This window comes from Lepidochelys kempii, chromosome 2 (assembly GCF_965140285.1).
Source record: "Lepidochelys kempii isolate rLepKem1 chromosome 2, rLepKem1.hap1, whole genome shotgun sequence".
NCBI classification, from domain to species: Eukaryota; Metazoa; Chordata; order Testudines; family Cheloniidae; genus Lepidochelys; species Lepidochelys kempii.
This window is the reverse complement of record NC_136381.1, coordinates 8976813-9001200: the sequence shown is the minus strand read 5'-3', so window position 1 is coordinate 9001200 and position 24388 is coordinate 8976813. Positions and strand designations below refer to the sequence as shown.

General features: G+C 49.2%; 1 protein-coding gene across 5 annotated transcripts in view; it reads right to left on the bottom strand.

Moving 5' to 3' along the window:
• LOC140906317 (uncharacterized) overlaps positions 1-23849 on the bottom strand; it is a 77376-nt gene extending 53527 nt beyond the window's left edge. Inside the window, exons 1-4 of one of the 5 annotated variants that reach the window (XM_073330010.2) lie at positions 23529-23594; positions 21710-21963; positions 20840-20941; positions 10034-10132 (exon numbers count right to left, since the gene is read on the bottom strand). In XM_073330010.2, coding sequence (XP_073186111.1) covers positions 10034-10132; positions 20840-20920 — 180 coding nt within the window. In that variant the 5' untranslated portion in view covers positions 20921-20941; positions 21710-21963; positions 23529-23594. Of the gene's footprint in view, positions 1-10033; positions 10133-20839; positions 20942-21709; positions 21964-23528 lie in introns of all 5 variants that reach the window. The other 4 variants (XM_073330012.2, XM_073330008.2, XM_073330009.2 and 1 more) reach the window with 4 other exon arrangements.
• Between the last annotated feature and the right edge of the window lie 539 nt (positions 23850-24388).

Below are 24388 nucleotides of genomic sequence, written 5' to 3'. Positions count from 1 at the left end.
TGAATTGCGACCCTTCATCTGATATGACTGACACTGAAGCCTACCAGTGACAATTCAAATAGCAACATGATTAAACTAGTTTTATTTATGCACCGGTATTGGATGCAGGACCAAAGGCTGGGTTGAATACTGGAGTGGGGCAGACGGCTGAGGTCAAAGTTGGACATTCGAAATTCAAGCCCTAGTCCACAAAAATCTGAGTCACCTCCAACTCTCCACACGGGGAGGGAAAGAAGAGCTGTGTCATCTCCAGAGTGCCAAAGCCCTCCGCTGCATCTAGGTGCCAAGTAACCTCCCATGCCGTCCCAGCTGCCACCCTGCGGTCGTCATCTTCTTCCTTGCCACTTCCCTGTTTGAGGTCGGTGACTTTTATAGCCTTCTTTCAATACTCATCATCATACACCAGGCTGCTGTGTTGATTGATCTCTTGGAGGTCCGCTGATATCTGATCCATGTACCGAGTCTTTGGTTCCCCCTCTTGGTCACCTTCTGTCCACAACCATTGCAAGAGCCATCCTACCAATACAGCTCTCAGCTCTCTGCTAGATATGCCCACAGCAGTGTAGCCTAGCCTCCCTCCACTTGTCTGCAACTGGAGCAACCCACATTAGGCCCCTTACAACCTACCAAGGAGTGTCCAACTACTTTACCACCTCAACATCTTCATTTCCATGGTGGCGACCATACCGATTTGCTTCCCTGTGGCTGGCCCTCATTCTGTCCCATACATTAAGATGGGTTGAATTACAGTTTTAGACACTCTACCTTTCATCTTTATTGGCATCTTTTTGTCCCAGACAACCGGGGTCATGCTCCCGCCATTTGCACCTGGCAAGGTTAGTACAATACCGGACATCACTCAAAATGGCACCATCATCAGCAACCACTGAGCCTCGGTATTTATGTTCCTCTAAGCCCACTCCAAACGATGTTGCTGCAGTTTAAAATCAGCTTGCAGGGTCTCACGATCTACTGCACAGATCACTAAATCATCAGCCAACCGTGTGTTCCAAGGCAACTCTCCCCATGCACTTTCACTTATCACAGCCACGACAACTGCAAACAAAAAGGGGCTCAATGCTGAACCCGGATGTAGGCCGACATCAACTGGAAATTCTCGACTGGAGCCCCAGGTAGTTTTGACGACAGTAGTCACTCCATCATACGTATCCTGGAGAAGATGGACATATCCTTCTGGCACACCTCTCTGCCACAGACACCTTGGGACGTAAGCCTGCGTCTTCTCCAGGTCCACAAAGACCATGTCCAGTTACCATCTTTTTTTCACTGAACTTCTCCATGAGGATTCATCGCATCAGTGGCATCAGTCGTGCTCCTTCCCAGCATGAATCCATACTGGCCCTGCCAAATTCCAACCATTTAACAGAGACACTTTTCGTAATCATCTCCCATACTTTCATAGCACGTGACTTCAGCTTAATTGGGCCATAATTAGCACTCAGTGTAACATTGCCTTTATGTTTAACTATAAGCACCACAAAGCTTTTATGTCATTCATCCGGCATTTTCCCTTTCTTCAGAATAACATTAAACCAACCTGTAAGATACCTGATACCTTCCCACTGATGACACTGCATCTCCCCGGTACTTTATCTGGCCCATGTACCTTCTCCCTCTGCAATCTCTTCCTCTCGAATGCAATCTATCATGCCCCAGAGTTTAGTGGACATGTCTTAATTCCTCCACTGAGTTCTCCTCATCCATCATTCTTTCAAAATGATCACTGCAAACTTCATTGATGGAGCCACTGTTCATTTGCAATAGACCATGTTCATTTCTAACAGAATGCAGCCAGCTAGAACGCGGGCAACCCAGTGATATCATTTGCTTTCGCAGCGAATAGGACAGAAGATGCCCATGCAAATGTCTTGGCCCAAGGTTTTTCACTTAACTCATTCAGTTACCACTACAGCCCTCTCTCAGGCATGGCTTGCTGGGCCCTGCCTTATGCATTAGCATTTCCCAAGGAGATATCCTAAATGGAACAAAGGTGAACACTCAAATTGAATCTTAAAGGCACCCCTGCATTCCCTGGGAATTTGAATGCTGTTTCCCCACTTCCCTTTGTTGCTGCTCCAAGTGTGGGGTAAGGGCAGAGGGCCCAACAACAATGGCTCAGAAAGGCAGTGGGGGGTGACCTCCATAGAACAGGATTAGCGCTGTGTGGGTAGCCTGCCTTCCTCCTGTCATTCACAGCCACCATTCAGATGTGCCAGCTGGCAGGTGCCAACACTCAGCACAGCCCTTTATCATGCTGGACTGCTTTCCCTGCTCCCCTCGCTGGCTCTTGTTCATGGAAAGGGGCCAGAATTTAACCCCTGCATGAGGAGATGTCCCTACTAAAGAGCCGCCTGGACCTCTGCTGGAGTCCTGAATGGAGGCCTCTTTCTCAGTGAGCCCCTCACTCTCACACAGTGTCCTGGGCTCAGCACAAGAGCAGGTGATGCCCTCCAAAACTTTTCAGTGGATTTAACCCAATGGGACCCAGGGCACAATAAATACCCCTGGAAGTGCTGCACCACACCACTGGCACCTGCTTCTCACAGAGCCCTTAGTGAGGAGGCTACAGGTGTGGGAGGCAGGACCAGTGGGGCCCATTACTCCTGCCGCCCATAAGGAGGGCAGTACTAAAGCCACTGATGAGCATCCTTTAGGCCAGATCCTCCCACCCATCCAGCTGTTGGAAAAGAAGCTAGAAAAATGAAGGAAAACCCAGACCTCAGCCAAGGATCAACATCACACTGAGATGTTGTTTAAGGTACAGTCATGCTTTGCCCCGATGATTTCTTTAAGCCAAGTTGCTAACCCTCACTCCATTTGGTGCCCCGTAAACACACTTCGATTCAGACCTGGGATTGGGAAGGGTCAGACAATGCACCCTTAGGGAGTGCTCTGTTCATTGTCTTTATCTAACAAGAGCGAAGCTAGATTGCTAAGGCTTCATCTACACACACAAGTTTTCCCAGTATAGTTCTGTTGGTCAGAGGTGTGATATCTTACTGATAGATTTATACAGGTAAAAGCTGTAGTATAGACCAGGTTATACCAGTATAAAGGTGACAGTGATTTCCCTTCCTGTACAGGAACAGCTATATATCTAAGCAGTTTTATACTGATATAACTGTCCACACTGGGGTATGGTGTTTGTGCATCTTTAATGGTACCGCTATAGTTAAAGCAATAGGACTTTCTAGTGTCGACAAGCCCGAAGGCATCTGTCTGGTATTTAAGCTCCTTCCCCTCACAAAGCCCTTGCCAAATCCATCCCTCATTTCTTTTCAGTCCTTCAGGGGACAAAGAGCACGGCTGAATTCAGCTCAGCGAGGGCAGGCTGCCGGTGTGAAGTGGCTGAGCAAGGCCTGCTGCTGGCACCCTTCCAGAACCAGGGTATTGATACAAGGACTCCCTGGGAGTGGGGAGAAGAATCCCGCCTGTTACCGCCACAACTCCTGCTCCCACTCACTGCCCAGTTCATCGGGAGCCCATTCTTCGCTTATGCCCGGCGTTAACCTCAGACGCTGGCCCTGGGACGAGGGACACAAGGTTCCAAACAGCAGCCCCTTGCTCCAGACCTGCCTGCTGTCTTTTCACAGGGCTGCCACAGGCCACCACGCTGCCGAACATCAGTGGCAATGCCCGATTAACTAGACATGGGAGAAAGCAGCAGGGGAGTTCTTTCTCCTGAGGTAGGATGGGAAATCTGCCCAAACAATGGCTCCATTATGCATAGTTGTCTACCCCTCTGAATGGGCAGCTCGGGGACAAAGGCGCTGTTAATAAGAGAAAGAGGAGTTTTGTTTCCCTAAAGACACATTTGGATATGGGGGGAAGGGTACCTGTGCGGTGGCCCATGAGAAATGAAAGTTGGTCTCAGTCCCTGAGGGGGAAAGGTCTTGGTCCCAACTGGCACTGCCAGTGGGCAGCCGGAGCCAAGCACTGAAAGGAAATGAGCCTGAACGGCTCTCGAACGCTGCCCGTGGATCAAGGCAGGACAGAGCCGGGGAAGCCGGCCTTGCTGCTGCCCCTGTCCTGTTGATAAATGATGTCAGCTGGCAGGATTACCAACCCAGCACCTACTTCACTCACAAAGATCCACACTGGGGGCTATTCACAGACCATGTTGAAGCAGGGTTCTCCCAGCGATTACCTGGCCCTACACAAAATGGCACATGGTGTTCCACTGAGATCCCTCCTTGCCCATGACCACAACACATGCATGTGTCTGTGTTCCCCACTGCAACCATCGTGGCTGCCTGGGATTCACCTTCCCCATTCTCTCCTCTGCTGACACCATCCCAGGCACCCACAGAGTAAGAACTTAGGACCTTGGGCTGAAGTGAACAGCACTCAATGGAAGAGGAATTCAGTTTCTCCCATCTCACTGGCACCGGGTTGGAGGTGACCCTGGATGGGGTCTCTCTCTTCAGAATAGGCACAACATGGGTTTGAGCCTGTGCAGATTCTCTAAGTCAAGATACCTCAGCCCTGGCCTGGAGGGCAAGGTAGGTCAGCCTCCATGGTCTTTGCTAAGAGCACCAACAAGGGAACCAGCGGTGGTAGCTTGGAAGAGGACTAAGGCCTCCATGAAGTCCACTAGGGACATGGCTATTGCTATGGATTTTACATGGAAGATGCTTGGATACTGTGGTGATGGGCAGCAGTATAAAACACTGCGACACACGAATGAATAGACAGATTGATGGACCTCCCAGGTCAATTAACACAAGTGAGAGGACAAACAGCAGCTGGTTACAACTTTTGGTCCCCACAGGCTTAGTGATCTGGATTCAGGTCTCTGAGCTCTGCAAGGCTGTTGTTTGTAAATGTAAGGGACGTAGCCCAGCACAGCAGAGTGAGGCATGGCTCAAGGCTGGGCTGGACGCTCATCTCCCCCTCCTTCATTCCCACTCCCTTCCCTAAAAGTAAGGGTCACAAATAAATGGAGGGAGAGGCAGAGACCCCAGTCACATTTCCCCCCTTCCCACCTCCAGTGGTAGTAACCCAATGCCACAATGGATCCTCGGCTCAGGGAAAAGCACCTCCTGGATCACCAGCCCCACTTCCTGCAGTGCCGGGAAGGTCCTCCATCTGCATCCTGACCAGGGCTAACAGTGCTCAGCACGAGATTTTAGGAATAAGCTAACTGTTACTCACACAGGGGGCATAAAAGCATATTATATTGAGGTGTTCATTGACTTTTTTTATGCACCCAGCACCAAGGCACATGAATGCCTAACAGCTTGTAGACATCAATGAACTAATGCAAACTGCCTGTACCAGGTAACCCATCCAGCCTACAGCTCTCTCTGTGCTGTGAATAAATAACTCAGCAATGGTCCACCCCTGGTGTCTCTCGGGCTGCACCGCTGAAGGTCAGGAAAGTTGTTTCCCTTTCATTATTGTCATCCTCGCTGGCTGGCTAAGCTCACAAAACCGAGCAGGGGAATGCAGGTTCAGGGTAAGAACAGACTTCACGTAGGAAACCAGAGGAGCTCTCTCAGGAATGCAGGCAAGTGGCCAGCTCTGGGATCCAGGCTGCACAAAGCAGGCTGCAGCTCATTTTGTGCTTTACAGAGAAGGGAGGAACCCTCCTGAAAAGGCACTAGGTATCTCTCACGCTCTCTCCAGTGTTAGGAACTGGGTCCTCCTCCCCCGTCCCACTTGAGAGAAGCATCCTGGGACCCTCTGTGTTATTGAGCTAATCACTGTTCTAATCACAGACAGCTGGGATGTGTAGGCTTTGAACTCACTCCCGTTCAGCAAAGGCAACAGAGCAGGGGGCTGTCGGCCATGTGTCGGCTGGAGAGCAGGAAGAAAGTCCTCTGCTCCACTGGGAGTTACAGGGGGGCTTCAAGAAGAACAACAAACGTGGCTCTTGGCCTTCTAGCCTCAACCAGAGAGTCCCAGCTGAGCATCCTAAACAAACCAAAAGTATGGGCTCCCTTCTCCCCTTATGTATCAACTCTCCCCCTCCAAGTGAGCCCAAGGAAGAGAAGAGCTCTTGTTGTTTACAATTAAAGGGAGTGATAAGAAAGAAGGATCCATGTGTGGCCAGGAAAGATGCAGAATTCAGCCCTCAGGTTATGCTGTTTTATGAATTCCTTTAAGGACACATGCTCGAGGGAGGTTTGAAACCTATTTGTCTGGTGTTGCAGTGTCCAAGAGACAGCCTTTGTCCTTACCCTTTGTGGTAGACTCACTAGCAATCCAATCTATGCATCAGATATTTACAGAGAGCCAATCACTGTCATAATCTACACAGAGCTGGGATACCACAAGGTGGAAAGAGAAAGCAAAATCCATCCTAGTTTGTATCTGAAGCCTTAGGGAGGGCTGGGAAAGGAAGAGCTGGCTGGAAAGCAGAATTTCTGTCCCACAAAAAATTCCAACATTAAAAAAAAAATCATCCAGAATGGGGATGAAAAGTCAAAATTCCAAATATTTTGAAGAAAAAAAAAATGCCAAAAAAATTTCAGTTCACAAACATCAAAACATTTCATCTCAATAATGTCAAAACAATACAAAATATTATACATGTAACATTGAAATATAACGTAATATAGAAGTCTGCATAAAATGTTTTGACATTATCAAAATAGAACAAAGTTCAAATGAATCATTTCCAATTTTTCAGTCATAGTGGAAATTGATACCTTCCCATGAAAAGTTGAGATTTTGACAAAATTACATTTTCTGACAGAAAATTCTTCCATCAAAAATGTTTCAACCAGCTCTAGACGAGGGTTCTGGAGGTTTCAGAAGTTCTCTTTGTTCATGTCCAGCCCACCGATGAGTCCTCAAAAGGGAGAATAGTTCTTTCCACGGTGCGTGAAACCCAGGCTACCATCGACTCGGGGTTAGGCCCACTCTGCAGTCTGAGGTGTGATAGCAGCGTGGAGAGACACAGGGCCGGATTTAGGGGCAGACGACCCAGGTGACCGCCTGGGGTGCCAGACTTGGGGGGCCTGGGCTCAGGGTGCTGAAAGATGTTCAGAAGTTTAACAAATGGAGGAGGGGCGCCGGAGACACTCCTTGCCTCAGGTGCCATTTGGTCTAGGGCCGGCCCTGGATAGACATACCCACTCTAGCAGCGGGGTGACGCGGGATCCAGCGTGGGCTGTACAAGCCCTTTGGGGACCCCAGACACAGATTCGAGTGGCTAACCTGTGCTGAAGCCCAGGGCCTGTGTTTTAACTGCTATTACTAGCCCAGGGGAAGCTAACGCCAGGGCATCTACCTGTGCTGCACTCACACTTCAGTTTGCCGAGTAGACAAACCTTGGGACATATCCACAGGGACAGCCCTAAGCACAGGACTAACATGAAAGGGAGAACACTAGGAACCATTGAACAGAGCCAACAGAAGTGTCCAGTCTCCTGGAGAAAACTGAACTAGCCAGAGCGCTGCAGGTGGATTGTAACACGGAGGAGAGAAGAGGCGGGACAGACTAGGTGGGCCAGAGAAAGGAAACTTGGAAACGAGGCAGATGGCTCAGAAATCAGCGGGCAGAAAAGAAGTGGCTGAAGTCAATGTTCACTACTGGATGAGGATCGGGATTATCAGGACTGATGGAAGAGTAAACGTCAGCGGGCAGCCACCATCTCAGTGAGTAGAAGAGCAGCTGGTGGCAGTTCCTGAAGGAGTTTCATGAAGGACGGAAGCTGATAACTGTGGGGTTGGCACAATGTTCTTCCATCTATTGGACACTGAAAACACTCACCGAGATAGCTATAGCCAGTGGCCAGCATGTGCCAAGAGTGCCTGATAAATAGCTCAGTGCTCTGGGGTTAGGACTTGTTGTCCATTGAAGAAATGGGGGAACTTCTGTCTCTTTAAGGAGAGCACAGGTGCTAGAGAGGGACTTCTGGCTGACCTCCCTCTGGGACCCTTCTGCATGCATTGGGTCTGGCTTTATGCATGTATTATGGAAACTCCCATAGGTCTCCTGGTTGCATGAATTCTAAAGCACTTCAACTCGCTGCAGGTAGATATGGCAAATACAGAGACACAAACTGGGCCAGAGGGAGGTCTGACAGGAGATGCGGGAGTGGTGCTTGAGTTTATTTTGTCTGTAGGCCAGTTACCAAGAGACATGGAGTCTGTCTTCCCAGTACACCTCTTGATTTCCACTTGCATTTTTTTCTCTCTACGTACTCCCCGTGCTTCCTGTTTCCCCATTGCCAGAACCCCTGGCATGCAGACCCCAGGCAAATCCCATTCCCCACGGCTGGAACTGCCTCCCAGCCCAGTAACTGCAATGTACTCCTGTGTCTTTTGCCTAGTCTGCAACTAGGAGGAGGGGCAGCAAGTGAAGCACCAGGAAGCCAGAGCAGACAGAAGGGTGAGATAAGCAGGCTGGGAGAAGGAGTGAATGAGTGCTGAGGAGGGAAAGGCAGTCTTCAGAGGAGGGAAGGAGGGCTGGCCAGTTCTCTTGCCTCTGCGCTCAGGGCTTAAAGAGCCATGATATCAGATTAATTCCCAGTACAGCAGTCAGTACTAGGGCAACAAAAATAATTAGGGGTCTGGAACACATGACTTATGAGGAGAGGCTGAGGGAACTGGGATTGTTTAGTCTGCAGAAGAGAAGAATGAGGGGGGATTTGATGGCTGCTTTCAACTACCTGAGAGGTGGTTCCAGAGAGGATGGTTCTAGACTATTCTCAGTGGTAGAAGAGGACAGGACAAGGAGTAATGGTCTCAAGTTGCAGTGGAGGAGGTTTAGGTTGGATATTAGGAAAAACTTTTTCACTAGGAGGGTGGTGAAACACTGGAATGTGTTACCTAGGGAGGTGGTAGAATCTCCTTCCTTAGAAGTTTTTAAGGTCAGGCTTGACAAAGCCCTGGCTGGGATGATTTAATTGGGGATTGGTCCTGCTTTGAGCAGGGGGTTGGACTAGATGACCCCCTGAGGTCCCTTCCAACCCTGATATTCTATGATTCTATGAGAGGCCCTGGCTATTATCTAGTAGGTGTATTTTTCTCTGAGTCATCCCACGCTCACCCAGAGACAGGGCAAGAGAGACCTTGTAAATCAGAGGTTGAGCAGAACATCCCTGGGCTGTTTAAGACCTGAGCCAATTTTACAGGTTTCTTTTTTAATGTATATAGTACCACAGAGCTTTATGGGGGCCAACGAAATGATTGCCTGGAAACAGCACAGTGCACAAAGGAATGGTAGAAAAGAACATCTCTGGGCTGCATCTGGAACACCCCTGACCGCGCTGCCAAAGGGAAGGTAACAGAGCAGAAAAGCATTTCCCTGCCTTCACAGCTGACAGCAGACGCAATCGAGGAGGAAAGCACACGTCATCTGGAAGCTGGAATGCCATCCATGCAAACAGCCGCCTGCACACAAGAGTCATTTTTCTTAGATGTGTTTCCCCTCTTGTTGGAGTGGAAAAAATTCCCCTGCATTCAGGTGGACAGATGCTCGGCCCACCAGGCCAGCCTTGGGCGAAAGGAGAGCACTAATGGGTTCCGACTGAGCAACGGCTGAATGCTTGGGGATGGGAGGGGACTGAATACTGGGGAGAAAAAGGGGTGGGCAAGAAGTTCTCAATCTTGAGGTCTATTTGGTTGTGAAATGGTCCCCGCTAGGGAAGTGACAGGAACCCCGTTGCTTGGGACAGTTGAAACAGCCTGGAGAATACCCTGTAGGGAAGAAGCCTGGACGGAAGAGAATGTGGACTAAAGCAGGAATTCCCCATGTATTTCACAGAGTGGATCACAGCTTCTCTGGGATCCACAGTGGGAGATGCTATAGAAGGGCAAAGTGGTTCCAGTGTATTAACAGCGATCAGCATAGTAGCAATGCAGCAGACTCACTCCAAGTCTAACGTGCCATGGGTACTTTGTTTTGCCAATATCAACTTTTAAACGAATGGTGGCAGTGGGGCAAGAGCCAGTCCCAGGCGCGGCCCTGTTCAGAATTGCCATTCGGCTGAAGAAACGGAAGAGGAGACTTCAAGGGCAATGACGCTCCCCCCTACCATGCCCCCATATGTGCACATACCCCTCCGGGGACATTGGGATCTGCCTTTCCAGCCAGCAGCAGTCGGATGATCTCCTCCTTCGAGTGGGCAGCAGCCACATGTAAAGCATTTCGGCCATTCTGGAAGGGGTCAGAGAAAGAGCAGTTAGCAACACGCCTTCAAAACCTCAGCAGCAGCTATAGCCAGCACAGTTTCAACTACTCAGTCCTGCAGGGATGGGTTTCCTCTCTCGACCAGATGGGCAGCCCACCAGAATGAAGAGCTCTGTTTAGCCATGGAGAAGGCCCAGGATAGAGACATCTTTCCTACCCAGCTCTGCTAACCTGCAGCAACACTGGCCTGGAAGGACCATCTGTCAGGCTGTGAATGGTCTCTTGCAACATATGTTAACTCCTTATGCTTAAGTCTGTTCCACCTTGCGTTTAGCTGTGAAACCTTCCCCAGACCTGAAGAAGAGCTCTGTGTAGCTTGAAAGCTGGTCCCTCTCACCAACCGAAGTTGGTCCAATCACAGATATTCCCTCACCCACCTTGACTGTCTCTCTAGGCATTTATGCCATAGTAATCACTGTGCTATCTGAGCACCTGACATTGTACCTAAGGAAGGAAGGGTAATTTAGTCTCCACCCCTGTGCTGGGAGGACAAGTATTGACGTCTCTAACAATTAGGGGGCCAGTGGAGGATCACAAATTGTGCGGTGGGGACACAGCTCAACAGGGAATAAGACAGAGAGCTCCAAGCTCAAACCGTTGGCAGATGGAAACTACTTTGGGTCAGTTCTGACCTGGGACAGATTTCAACCACCTAGAGGCTGAAGCCCTGAGCCCTGCTTACAAAACAGCAACCTGCCGTGCATGCTTACTGAGAGCCTTCCAGTTTTCACAGCCATCACTAGAACTGCATTAAAACCCTACGTTACAGGTCCGGGAACTCTCTACAGTGGTTTAGCCAGCCAAGCATCTCAGTTGTTAACACTGATATCAGACTCCCAGATATATTAGTTCCATAATTGGCAATTCTACCAATAGAGTTGATGCCAATCAATGTCCTGAATACAATGCCCTCCCCCCACAACAAAACAGCAAAGACCCAGTAAGTAGGCGATCCAACCCACAATCTCTCCACATGGGATGATTTAGTAATCACCAATCACAGCTATTGCTACTAAAAATAATCAGCTGGTGGCCAACCAGCTAACAGAGGGAAAAATCTCTGTGGTGGAAAACTATATCAGGAACTGAGCTGCTAAACAAAGATCATCCAGGCAAATCTCCACACTGCAATAAATAAATAATAAAAACATGTCACCCTTTTATAGCACCCGTCACCCAAGCACCTCCAAGACCCCTGAATTTAGCAAATCACTTAACATTAAGACCCATTGAAGGCAGTGAGATTGAAGCACACGCTTGAGTGCTTTGCTGAATTGGGGCCTATGCACTCAAACATTCACTGACTTAAGCCTATGAGAACAATGAATACAAAGATTGCAAGTATAAAAGATGATTTCTTCTGTTCTATCCTACCCAAGATTCTAGGTAGTCCGATAGCTCCTCCTTGTCGTTTAGCTAAAGAAAATGGATTTGAAATCACTTTTCTAATGTATGGGCTTTATTAACTACCTCCAATAGATAATAACTAATACGATCACAAAACACATAATCAGATAACTACTGCTAAACTTCCTGTAACATTCCCTGTCTAACGCACAACAGAACAATCAAAGAGAAAATAAATTCATCAGACAATCATCGCATGAATATCAAATAAATCAATGCTCCTCCTCCCAAATCTACCTAACATCCTGAGATGATGGTCTTTTTTATTTTTTGCCATTGCCAACCCCTAAATTAAAATACCTTATTAAGGTCACTAAATTACTTACAAAGTAAAGGGTCTGGGCCAACAGTCTACATAAGCTCAAGGGTTTCAGATCTCATCATCCAACTGGAGCATCTCCTAGATCCTCAAACCACGGGAGCCATCCAATCCCTGTGTGTGCCAAACATAGGGCATGTCTTCACTATGGGCTAAATCGTCGCCTCTGCGATTCATACAGTGGCATCATAAAATCATAGAATCTCAGGGTTCGAAGGGACCTCAGGAGGTCATCTAGTCCAACCCCCTGCTCAAAGCAGGACCAATCCTCCAATTTTTGCCCCAGATCCCTAAATGGCCCCCTCAAGAATTGAACTCACAACCCCGGGTTTAGCAGGCCAATGCTCAAACCACCGAGCTATCCCTCCCCCTAAAATCACAGAATATCAGGGTTGGAAGGGACCTCAGGAGGTCATCCAATCCAACACCCTGCTCAAACCAGGACCAATCCCCAATTTTTTTGCCCCGGATCCCTAAATGGCCCCCTCAAGGATTGAGCTCACAACCCTGGGTTTAGGCCAAGGCTGAAACCACTGAGCTATAGCTTCTTCATCGATTCAACAAGTCTGGTGAAGATGCAATAAGTAGATGGGAGAGTCTCTCCCACTGACTTAATCAATCCACCTCAATGAGAGGCAGAGGCTGTGTCAATGGGAAAGCGCCTCCCGTCAACAAAGCACGGTGTAGGCACCGCTTTAAGTCGACGTAAGCTACATCAACTTAAGTTATCTAGTTTACGTACCTTAACTAGCATAACTGACATCAATTTACAGGATTAGTGTAGACAAGGCCTCTGTACTAAGCGTTTTGTCCCTCCGCTGGCCATCTGGCTGCCTGGAGCTTGACTCTTCTCTCCTTAATATAGTAATGTTTTGTAATTGCAGCTGCAATACGAGTGCCAGGGATGTCAGGATCTCTCTCAGCTTGAGGGACCATGGAACCATTAGGTCTCCTCAATGGAAAGGACAACTTTGCTGCATTAGATTTGCAGGGCAAGCGCAGGCCCTTGGGATGATCTGCACTGAATAACAACTTCATCATCTAACTCTTACACAGGGCGTTTCATCCCTAGATCTCAAAGCGCTATACTAAAGAGGTCAGTATCATTACCCCCATTTACAGATGGGGAAACGGAGGCCCAGAAGACCAGTGGCAGAACTGGGATTAGAACCTAGGTCTGGCTCCCAGTTCAGTGCTCTGAGCAATATCCCAGGCACGAGAAGGCGTTTTCTATATACTCAAAGACAGAGTATGGCAGAAAAATGGGCTATTAACTCTCATCCTGTGCTTTTCCCCCGTGCCAGCATGCACTGGAAAAAGCTCATCTTCCCTGAGGGAGCTTCACATTTCTTCTAGCCTCCTCCTCTGCCACAGCCCCTTTGCCTGCTCCCACCATCAAACCCATCCCTCAGGAGCTATGCCCTGCCTGCATGTTGCTGCTCCCAGACCCAGGGGAAGGTTAGGACCCGGCCCTGAGACAGGACGTTCAATCTAGACAAATGCAAAGTACTATATGAGGCAGGAAACATCGACTTCAGAACTGCAGCACAGGGTGTATCTGGCTGGGCGGTAGTACTCTTGAAAAGGCTCCGGGGGTTACAGTGGATCACAAATTGAACATGAGCCAAGAATGTGATGTAATTGCAGAAAAGGTGACTATCACTCCAGGAATGTATCAGCGGGAGTTTCCCTTGTGTAAGACAGCGGCCGTAGCTGCCCCGCTCCACTCTGCACTGATAAGGTCTCAGCTGGAGTATGGTGCCCAGTTCTGGGTGTCACGTTTTAGGAAAGATGTGGACAAAGTGGAGAGCCCAGAGGAAAGCAACACAAAAGATAAAAAGTTTATAAAACCTGACCTCTGAGAAAAGAAGAGTGAGGGGGGACTTGATAACAGTCTTCAAATACGTTAAGGGCTGTTATAAAGAGGACGGTGATCAGTTGCTCTCCATTGAAGGTAGGACAAGAAGTAATGGGCTTAGGCTACAGCAAGGGAGATTTAGGTTAAATATGAAGAAAAACTTTCTACCTATAAAAGGAGTTCAGCTCTGGAAGAGGCTTCCAAGGGAGGCTGTGGAATCCCCGTCTTTGGAGGGTTTTAAGAACATGTTGGACAGACCCCAGTCGGGGACGGTCTAGGTTTCCTTGGTCCTGCCTCAGTGCAGGAGGCTGGACTGGATGACTTCTTGAGGTCCCTTCCAGCTTGTCATTTCTCTGATTCTATGTCAGGAATAGGGCAATGGGAAGTTGGGTGGTTCTGGGTGGGAGAGAGCAAAGGTGGTGACAGAGAGAGAGGGAGCAAACGGAGAGCAGGGAAAGCAAGGAGAAACTGAGGGAGACACTCCAAGAATAACCTCGTGTAATGCCCGGTGGCCGAGGACGGCTAGGGGAAGGGCCCAGAGCAATAGTCAAGTGTGCGTGGGTGCTGGGGTAGTTAGGCTGTTGATTGGTATCAGAAGGAGTCTGGGGCAATGGTCAGAGTCCTTACAGCGGTCAGTAGCTGGAAGACCCAGTCTGAGGGGCAGGATCGGTGGATTGGGAAGGGGAGGTCAGGCAAGTCAGCAGGGGCAACAAGGTAGGGCCAGGGGAGGCAGTTTAGTCAGCAGGCAATGGTCCGTTGCTCAGACAGCTTCCTCTTCCTGTTGGAGCCTTTATATGGTCCAGGTACCCAACGAGAGTACTGCCCGTCCATCCAGTCATGGCTTCTGTGGTCTGTAGGCCTTCAGCACTAAGGCTGTTGGTGAGGGGTAGCGGTTCAGTGCCCCACCGTAGTACAGCTGCTAAGGTTGTTGCCTAAGGACCTGGCAAAGCTGGGCTCAGTAACGAGGCCCTCAGTAGGGGGAGCCCAGATCCTCAGGCTGGCCCAGGGGAACCTTGGCTCTGAAGTGAGCCTCTGCTTCCTACTCCACAGGGCTGGCTGCATTTTGTTGTTTCCTGGTGAGTGGTCAAGGACTAGTACATCTCTGGGCTGTAAAAACATGTTGGCTGCTATTATTTATTATGTATATTATGATCGCACCTAAGGACCAGCGCCCCCTTGCGCTAGGGGCTGCACAAACATAGAACAGATAGCTATTCCCCACCCAAGAGAGCTTACAATCTAAATGTACAACTATAAAGAACAGGTGGAGACAGGTGGACAGATGAGGGACACAATGAGACCACAGTGGCTGGCATGATGGGCAGTGATCTCAGCACAGCAGCGGCCTAACTGTCAAGTGTTTTGTAGACCTCACAGGCTAAGGGGTAATATGGCCAAAGCAACAAGCCAGGAAAAGGATCTTTGCGACAGCCATTCGCGTGTTCTCAGGGTCAAGGCCCTGCCTGGTCTGTCCCCACCCTACCCATCGTCTCTCATGAGCTTTGTGACAGCCAGAGGGGAGGAAGTTGCCGTAGGCGAGTCGTAAGATGAGGAGGGCCTAGACAATGGCTCTCGTCATGTGGACAGAGAGGAAAAGCTGGATCCTAGAGATGTGATGCAGAAAGAAGCATCAGGAATTGGACATGGCCTGGATGCAAGCCCACAGATAGAGAAGAGCTGAAGAGGACGTCCAGGTTACAGGCCTGAATGATGACGAGGATGGGGGTGTTTCTCACAGAGACTGAGAAAGGCTTCTGACCTGGACTGTATCCAAGACGACAGCTCCTGTAGCCCGTTACCACCAGCCCTCCCTTAGTTCCCGCATACTACAAGAAATGGCTCTCGCTGCCCCTCTTCCCCATCAAGGCTGTGCAAACCTCAAGAGAAATCTCCTTCCAAGGCAGCACTTAAGCCTGGACTGCAAGATTTACTGTTGCTACAAAAGCTCCCAGGCCCGTGGTGCCAATTGAAGGTCCTCGTGGCAGAAGAAAGGCCTCCAACGCATCTTCCTGACCGACGACAGCTCCGTGCTGATGCAGTAAGAAGCTCGTCATTAGGCATGAAGGACTCTCGCCGGAGCAGCTTTGAAAGATCACTCAGGCTGATACTGACAAATGTCAGCTGAGAGGGGATTTGTCTAGCTGCTCTCTGCTCAACAGGCTGTGACATTATTACACAGAGATCAAGCTTGGTAAACGCTTGCCGTTATTCCTAAACCTGGTGCTAGATCTGCCTGAGTGAGACACAGCATGTCATTTCCCTCGTCTCTCTGTCTCTGGGATAGCTCACGGCAGGGAGACTCCTATTTATTATGCGCTCACATTTCTCTGACATTTTTATTTCTGAGCTTGTTTATTGGCTGCTGTGTAGTCCAGTGAATGGAGCACTGGTCTGGGAGTCAGGAGTTCTGATTCTCTAGTCCCCACTCTGCTACTGACCTGCTAGGCATTCCTCTGCAAGTCACTTCGGTTTCCCCTTCCCACCCTTTGTCTGTCTTGTCAACACAAACTTGCAGGAATTTCAGATTAAGAACACTGTATTTCAGTTTTGCTTAAACCTGTTCCTAATGGATTGTCATTGAACTCAGCTGATCCTGGTTGCACTGCTATAGGAATGCCCAGGAAACCTTTTGCACCTCACTTTAAAAATCACACTTAAGTTAATCTGGTGTAACTGTATGTGGACAAGCTCTTCAGTTATAAGCTTCTTGGGGCAGGAACTGGCTCTGACTATATATGCTTGTACAGCCCCAAGCACACTGAGGTCCTAGCTGAGGTTGTGGTCATTAGGTAGCACCATGTTATAAAAGATAAATAATAATTTATGTTTGCACAAGTATTCAAAAGTTACTCTGTATCTGACCAATTGCAACTTGGCAACAAAGTCACATGATATTGTTTCTGCTCCATGACTGGAAGAATGCAAGAGTGCTTTTAGTGTGAATACTAGGGCGTATGAACTTAAATGACTCTTTCTGGGAACACTCATAGGTGAAATCCACAGACATACACAATGCGGAGTTTAGTAGACGCAAATTCACTCAGAAGTCCCATTCAAATCTCCCCAGGTCCCCCAGCAAAGAGAGGTGAAGTGAGGACTCAAGATTCCTTATGTAAGAAACTAACACTTGGAAAACCCACTTTCAGAAAAGTTTGTCTCCAGGAAAGAGCAAAATCAAAGCATTGCGGCTGGAATATTCTTTGAGGTCTCTCCTCCCAGACTCACTTCCATGGGCTACTGGTGCAAACCAAACCCTTCAATCTCAGACCCAGTCCCAGGACAAAGTCAAAGGTGGTAGGGGGGGTATAATCGTACAAGAGAGATACCACCAAAGCCACTCAGATCTACCCCAAACCATGCTCCTCATCAGTTGAGCCTGAGTTGAAGGAGATTGTCTTAAATCGTGACAAAGGAAGGGTTAAAAAAGAGATTTTTAAACCTCTCATTGAAACCCACATGGGAAAATCCTTCCTCACTAGTAAATGCTTTAAAACCCTGCCTTCACTTGGATCCCCAAAGGAATCTTCACACCAAAAAGGAGAGGGGCTTGGCAGGTGGAGGAATTGCACTGTTCTTACTGGGGCTTCTCTGGAGGGTGTCTCTGGGGTGACCTAGTGGTGAGAGACCAGGACTAGGAGCCAGGACCTGTTTCTAATCCTCATTCTGAAACTGAGGGCCAGATTCTGATCTCAGTTAGACTGGTGGTGTCAATCCAGCATAACTCCAGAGGAGTAACGTTAACGTCACAAGAACAGACTCGAGTCCCAACTCCTGTTGTGACCTGGGATAAGTCACTTAGCATCTCAGTTCTAGTGTGAAGATGAAGGTTAACAATACTTAGCCTCGCACACCCAGAGGGCTGGTCATTCCCGCAATGGCATTTCATCCGCTCCCAACGTTGCTTTAGAGCTCAGACGACTTGTGTACGTGTTGCAGCTTCAGAATGCTCCCACTGCAGCAGCCAGCCCACCTCAAAGGGCTCTTCGTTTTTGGCCAGGTCTACAAGCACATGAGACAACCTACGCCAGGGATTAATTAGCTCTTTCTACCTCCCAGGGACAGCTGAGGAGCAGTAATCTTCATGAAAATCACCTCCTGGAGGGCAGCAGAGATGCTCACCAGCGACTTTGTTTCTAATGCATGGAATTTCTGCAGTCCCTGCTCCAGCTGCACTGACTCTGAGCTTCCCCACGGGTCCTTTCCACAGCCGCTAACTGTACGGGGCACTGAAGCACTAAGCAGGTCTATGGGACTCCGTTTGAATCAGAAGAGGCTCCCGGCTTTGCCTGGTTTCTGCAGGGCTGGGCAGACGCGTGCAGCTCCATCATGTGCAAGGTATGAACGTGCACTGCTGGAGGCAGCTCCCCTCTCCCCCGGCCACTGCAGAGAGGGACTGGCACTGAAAGCCGTGCCCTGGAGGATACTGCTCTTCGGAAGTCCTTGGAGTCCTTGCCAAGCAGCAGGAGGCATCTCAGTGGGGAGGCTTGGAAGGTCAGCAGCTGATGCAGGTGGCTGGCCACCTCGCTTCTGGGGCCCCTTTCAGGGCTGAGGAGAGCCGCTGGGTTTGCATTCCCTGCATGGGTCCAGATTAGCTCCTCAAGGCATTTCAAGAGCACTTCCAGGAAAGCTCTCTCTTGGCCCGGGGTAGGGAAGGATGGGAAAGGGTGGCCTTGCAGTTACCTCACATGCAGACTGGTCCCCTGGCCAGTGGCTGTTGGTAGTGTGTGCTGATAAGGCCGTTTACAGGGGATCAGACTCCGTGTCCAGCAGGACACATACTAGGGCAAAATCTACCATGACAATGGGCCTGGGCCAGAGTGGTAAAGCTATTTGGGTGCCTACAGATGCCTAGCGGAAGATGCCTAGGCACTTTTGAAAATCTGTGACAATCAGGGTCCAGACACGCCAGGGGGAGAACAGGGGGGCTGAACCCCAAAGAATATGCAATTGAATCAACTGACTGTACACACTATTCCTGTACTATGAAAGTGTATCGGGTAAGGTCTTTTAGGAAAGCCGGTGATGCAGGGGTGATTAATGTAATTGGGAAGTGAGTGTATTTATGTGATATGAGGAACTCTGGACACTCACTGATATTATGCTTTAAACTCTGGGACCAAATGATGGGAGGAACGGGTTTTCACCCAGAGACGAGGGAAGGCAGCTATCTGCCAGCCCCCAATGGAAATTAAGCATTATGGAATCAAAACAATGGAAGCCCAATTAACATACAAGTCAGCAGGGGGATGGGAAGGGAAGAACAGCAGATCAGCCTGACTCTAGGGACTAAACAATGAGTTTGGGGAAACATGAGCAGAAGCAAAAAGCCATTTCGGCCTCCATCACTGAGGGGACAATAGGCTACAGCACGCTTCCAACCATGGGACAGTCGGGTGCCCCGGTTTGGGGACTAGGGATTGTGATCGATAAGGAAACTGCTTAGGCAATGGTTGCAACTTGCTAGAATTCAAGTTTGAGTCACAAGAAAGCACATTTTGTTGTTTTTATTTGTAACCTTTCCTCTCTGTTCTCTCTGTTTCCCTCTTCTGTGGGAGCCCTTCAACCTATGTTCTGTGCTAATAAAAGTAGGGTGGCTTTCTTACAAGCCCATCTCAGTGCTATGTATGAAAGTGAAGGGTAACATCCACAGCCGAACTATCAGGTTGGTGTGAGATCTGGCTCTTTGGAGGCAGCGAACTGGGTAGCCTCTGTGAGGGCCCAGTGAGAGGGGCTGGACAATACAGAGGGCATGGCTTGACAGAGACTCCAGACTGGAAGGGCTGTAGGCATCACCCTACAAGGAGCCACCAGGCTGGTGGAAGACAGGGTGAGGTCACTGTGCTAGTAGCAGGCTGCTGGTGGCAGGGCCCTGAGCCGAAACTTCCCAGCACAGAAGCACCCAGGGTCACAGGGCAGATGGAGACACAACCCCTTACTGGTCTGGGTGAACCCCCAAAGCGTCACACCACCCATCCGCATCTTTAGGTGCCTAAATACCTTTGAAAGTCTGGCCCTTTGTTTCTTTGTCCACCAGCCTTCCAGACCATAGCGCCCTCTCCCGCTGAGCAGGTGAACTGCAGCCCTTTCGCAAAAACATTTGAAAAACTAAATACCCAAAACATTACCAGACATGATCTAGGCTTAAAAAAGACACAGACACCCCACCGCTGTGGAAGGGAGTCCCAAGTAACAAATTGCAGAGCCACACAATATTTATCATGGACCCTTACCTTCTCTCCTCCTCAGCATGTCAATAGATGTACACAGATGTTTATTTCTGTGCACAAATACATAACAAATAAAGGCCAGTGCCTTGGACCAGACGACCTCCAGCTGGCACAAGCTGCCAGACTCCTTTAACCATAGGCTTTAGAGATGAAAATGACCTATTGCTTACTCACATCTCTGCTACTACAGGATTATTCCCATCATAAACACTCCTCCCTGCTCAGTTCAGTCCAGTCCTAGATGATTCATACCATGGAGTTTTCCTTAGGAGGCTCTTCCAATGTCTAATAGACCGTAACGCTAGGAAACATTTCCTGATATTCCTCATACGCTTTCCTAAGCTCAGGTTCAGTCCCTTGCTCTTTGCCATAAACAATTCCTCTCCCTCCTCCATGTCTATTTCATTCACATGCTGTCAGATGAAAGGCTCAGCTTGTTGTTAAGGCACTGGGGAGGTTCTCAGATAACATGGGTTCAAATCCCAACTCTGCCACAAGCACGCTGTGTGCCCTTGGGCAAATCACTTCATCTCTCCATGTCTCAGTTCCTCACCTCTAAAATGGGGATCGCAATTCTTCCTTTGTCATGCCTATGTAGCTATTCAGCTCGCTGAGCAGGGACGGTCTCTCATTAGGTGTTTGTACAGCGCCCAGCATGATGGAACCTTGACCTCACTTTGGTGGTACCGTAATACAAACAATGAATGAGAATACTGTCAGCAAACAATTATCAGATCCCCTCCTAGTGGTCACGTAGCCCATAACTCCATACTGTACGGAGTCCTTTAACATGAGTCTCTCTCTCCTTGCTCCACTTATTCCCATCAGGGCTATGGACAGCAAGATAGTAAGTGGTCTCTTACCTTAGTTTGGTCTGAAAGATTCACTCCCAGCTCCAGCAACCTCTCGACAATGGACAGCCTGTTCTCTCTCACCGCGATCATGAAGGGGGTCAGGCCTGACTCCTGGAGGAGACAAGACAGGCATTGCTGACTGAGTCCCTAGATGTCTGAGTCATCACGGACTATTGCTGCTCATTTCTTCCTAGAAAGGTCACCTTTCAGGCAACCACCACTTCAGCACCTGACCCCAGCTGCCATGCTGGTGCATGGGGAGGAAGGCTAAGATCTCGGGTAGCAAGGGTCCCAGCCCACACTGTGCTGTCTAAACATGAACAATTACCCTCAAAACCCACTTTCCGAGATCTTTCCAAGAGGTGAAAATGGAACTACTCAAGCATGATTCTATTCGGCCCAGTTTGAGATTAGAGCCGAGTCAATCAGGACTGTAAGAACTGCTGGGTTTGTCTTTACCCAGGCCTGGAGTTTCATTAGATTGCAGCTGTTTTAGGGCTGGAACAGCTTGGCCATCCTGTTCCCTCCTGAGGGAGCACTCTGCCTCAGGCATGCCTCAGGCGTGTCTCTGGGGGCTTTTCTTTTCTTAAGCTAGGTCTGTAAACCCTGTGCAATCCAGTGTGACCCAAAGCACCCCTTTATTCACACGCTGCACACTACTGTAATAATCTTTATACAAAATATGCCTTGAGAGACATCAACTGAAAACTAACAACGTGCTAGGGAATAATATAGTGGTGAAAAGTAGGGAGCAACATTATTCGTAAAGTTATGAATTCCCCTGTATGACTATGTTAGCACATGTTCAAAACCAGACAGCCCTGCCTAGGCAAAAGATTTTAAAACAGGTCTAGAATAAACAAAGGGATGCGTGTTTACCCCAATTTACATATATGTAGCAAACGGGATCATCAAGGCAGCAGGGGGAGGAGATGGCAGGAAACAGAATAATTTGCATTTCAGCAAACATAAATGGGGGAAGAAAGGGCGCAGAGCCTCCTTCATCACCAGACTCCATGTTGCTTTCCTCACTGCTTGAATAAACTTTACTTTGAGGCGTAACCTTCAGAAGACTCCAAGGTTCACCAGACTGTCAAAGAAAGGGCCAGAAAACCCCATGTTTTCTCTTTCACCTAAAACGACAAAGGCACCTGTGCTGTTATGCCTCTGGAAGAGGAGGAGGATCCATCACCATCTTGCTGGCAGACTACAGGTGTCGAAGGCCATCTTGCCAAACCCCTGAACCAAAACTTGCTAGATTAAGTTTGAGACTTTTAGAGGCGTGCTTTCACTTTCAGTTGCTGGTGACCATTTCTAATTTTCTCTCTCATACTTGAATTCACTTAAAACCCTATCTTCTTTTGTTCATAAACTTGTTCTTGCTGTTCATCTAAACCAACAGCATTGGGTTTGTACTCCAATGGGTGTCAACTCCAGTTAATGTGGCCAGCTGGGGTGTTGTGTCTGGTTAGAGGAGCAAACAAATCAAATTATTTCTCTGAACTGTCCTGTAGAAGGGTGGAAATTACAGAGCACAAGGTTTGGGGGCAATTCGGGACTGGGATTGCATTGGGGTCACCCTGCAAGTAGCATCCAAGGCTGCTGGAAGCTGCAGACAGGCTGCTGGGGTCAGAACAGCTGTACCAGGGCTGTCTAGCGCACAGGCCCTCCGGGTGTGACCTGCATGCTTGTAGGCTGGTTGTGAGTGGCCCAGGTTGGGAGCTACAAGAGCAAAGCATTGTGAGGCACCCAGGGTTACAGGGCCCGCAGTGACACACAGAAAATCAGGGCCTACTTTGGTAGATGAAGGTTGAATCCAAGCCCAAAGCTCTCGACCCTGAATGGCTAAATGCCCTCTACAGCTAGTGGCACTGGTTAGCAGCATGGGCTCAAGACTCCAGGACTGTTCCATGCTGGGTGGCTCAGACAGCGCTGCTCAGCACACGTGGAGCACTCCAACAGACAGCCCCCTTTGGACGGGACGGGTCACAAACGCTATCCAATTAAATGATTCCTGCTCCTCTGTCCATACTGAAGGCTGGTTTTGTGGCTGAGGCTCTGGGTTAGGGCTCAGTAAATCCAAGTTCAATCCCTGGCTCTCCCTCAGACATTGTGTGAGACTTCGGGCAAGTCACCTAAGCTCCCTTCACCTGCGCTCTCCATTTCTAAAACGGGGACGGTAATGCTTCCTTTATCTGCCATGTCTATTGAGACGGGAAACTCTTCAAGGCAGGGACCGCCTCACTATGCGTTTGCACAGCGCCTAGCACAATGGGGCCGGGATCTCAGTGGCGGTCCTGCATGCACACAATAATAGTGAAACCACTGGCTAAAATATCCCTGTTCTTAACAAGGAGAAGCCATTCAGCGTGAACCACAACCAGGAAGGAGAATGGGAGCAGAGTCGTCAGTTCATGCAGGTAAGAGAGGATTTACCCGCCTATTCCAGCTAGTGGAATACTTTGCCTCCAGCAAGGGTGAATACTAGATGACGCAGACAGAGCCAAACCCCTGGCTCCCAAGGCACTTGACCATTTACACACTGGAAAGAACCATGATTAGCTCCGGTGACTCCAGCCCTTCCCCTTCCTCCCTGCCTCCCACCGCCCCCCAAAATCATCATAACATCATTTATTCTTTTGTATCTGTCATACCACAAGCCAACGCTGAAATAGCTTCTTGGCTGTTGGCTACTTACTTGGTCAGTTTGGGAGATGGCTGGGTCCCCCTTGTCCATGCCTCTCAGGGTCTGCTCCAGGGTGATCCACTCCCCTTTGGTGGCCAGCTGCAGCACCCTGCTGCCAGAGGCGAATGATCCTGGGGGGCTGAGAGACGAACTGTTCTCGGACATTTTCCTTCTCTTCCCCCAACTCAGATTCTTTTCAAGGTCAGTCCTTGCACGGCTCCTTGTAGGGAATCATATTTCTGCTCTCCTCGGCTGTGCTGGGAGAAGGCGTCTTAGGCAGCGACTGATGTCAATCTCTTTTTCTTTTGCTCTCTCTTGGTAGGAGGTAATTGCCCCCCCCCTTTCTTTCCCCCCTATTCTCTATTGATTCAGACTCTTCCAATCAGAGGGACCTTTCAGCTCAGGCTCTGGTTAAACTTTTCTAACTCCTCCTTTGTGTCCCGGTTACCTTGACATCAGCCTCCTGCAGGGGGGTGAGGTGGGGGTTGGGTTTTCTGCCCGTTAAAAAGCTGCCTTTATCAATTTTCCTACAGGAGCTTATTTCAGTCAAGTTCACGGGCCTGAGGTAGGAAAAACGCAACTCATTCTCGTGAGGATTGCGTCTCATCACCATCCTACAGTGAGCCGGATTCGAAGAGTTACTGCTGCGGCTTGGCCTTTCTTGCTCGAGACAGGCCCAAGATGTCACCCTCCAAGAGCTGAATTTGCCCACATGCACTTGGGTTCAGAGTCAAGGGTTTTAAGCCATTTCCCGCCAACCATTTTCTTGGGCATTTTTTGATGAAAAAGCTGCCAGGATCCCACGTGATCTAACAGCAGCAGATTCTCCCAGGGCTTATAATTTCAATGGGGAGGAGAGGGTGGGAGGCAGG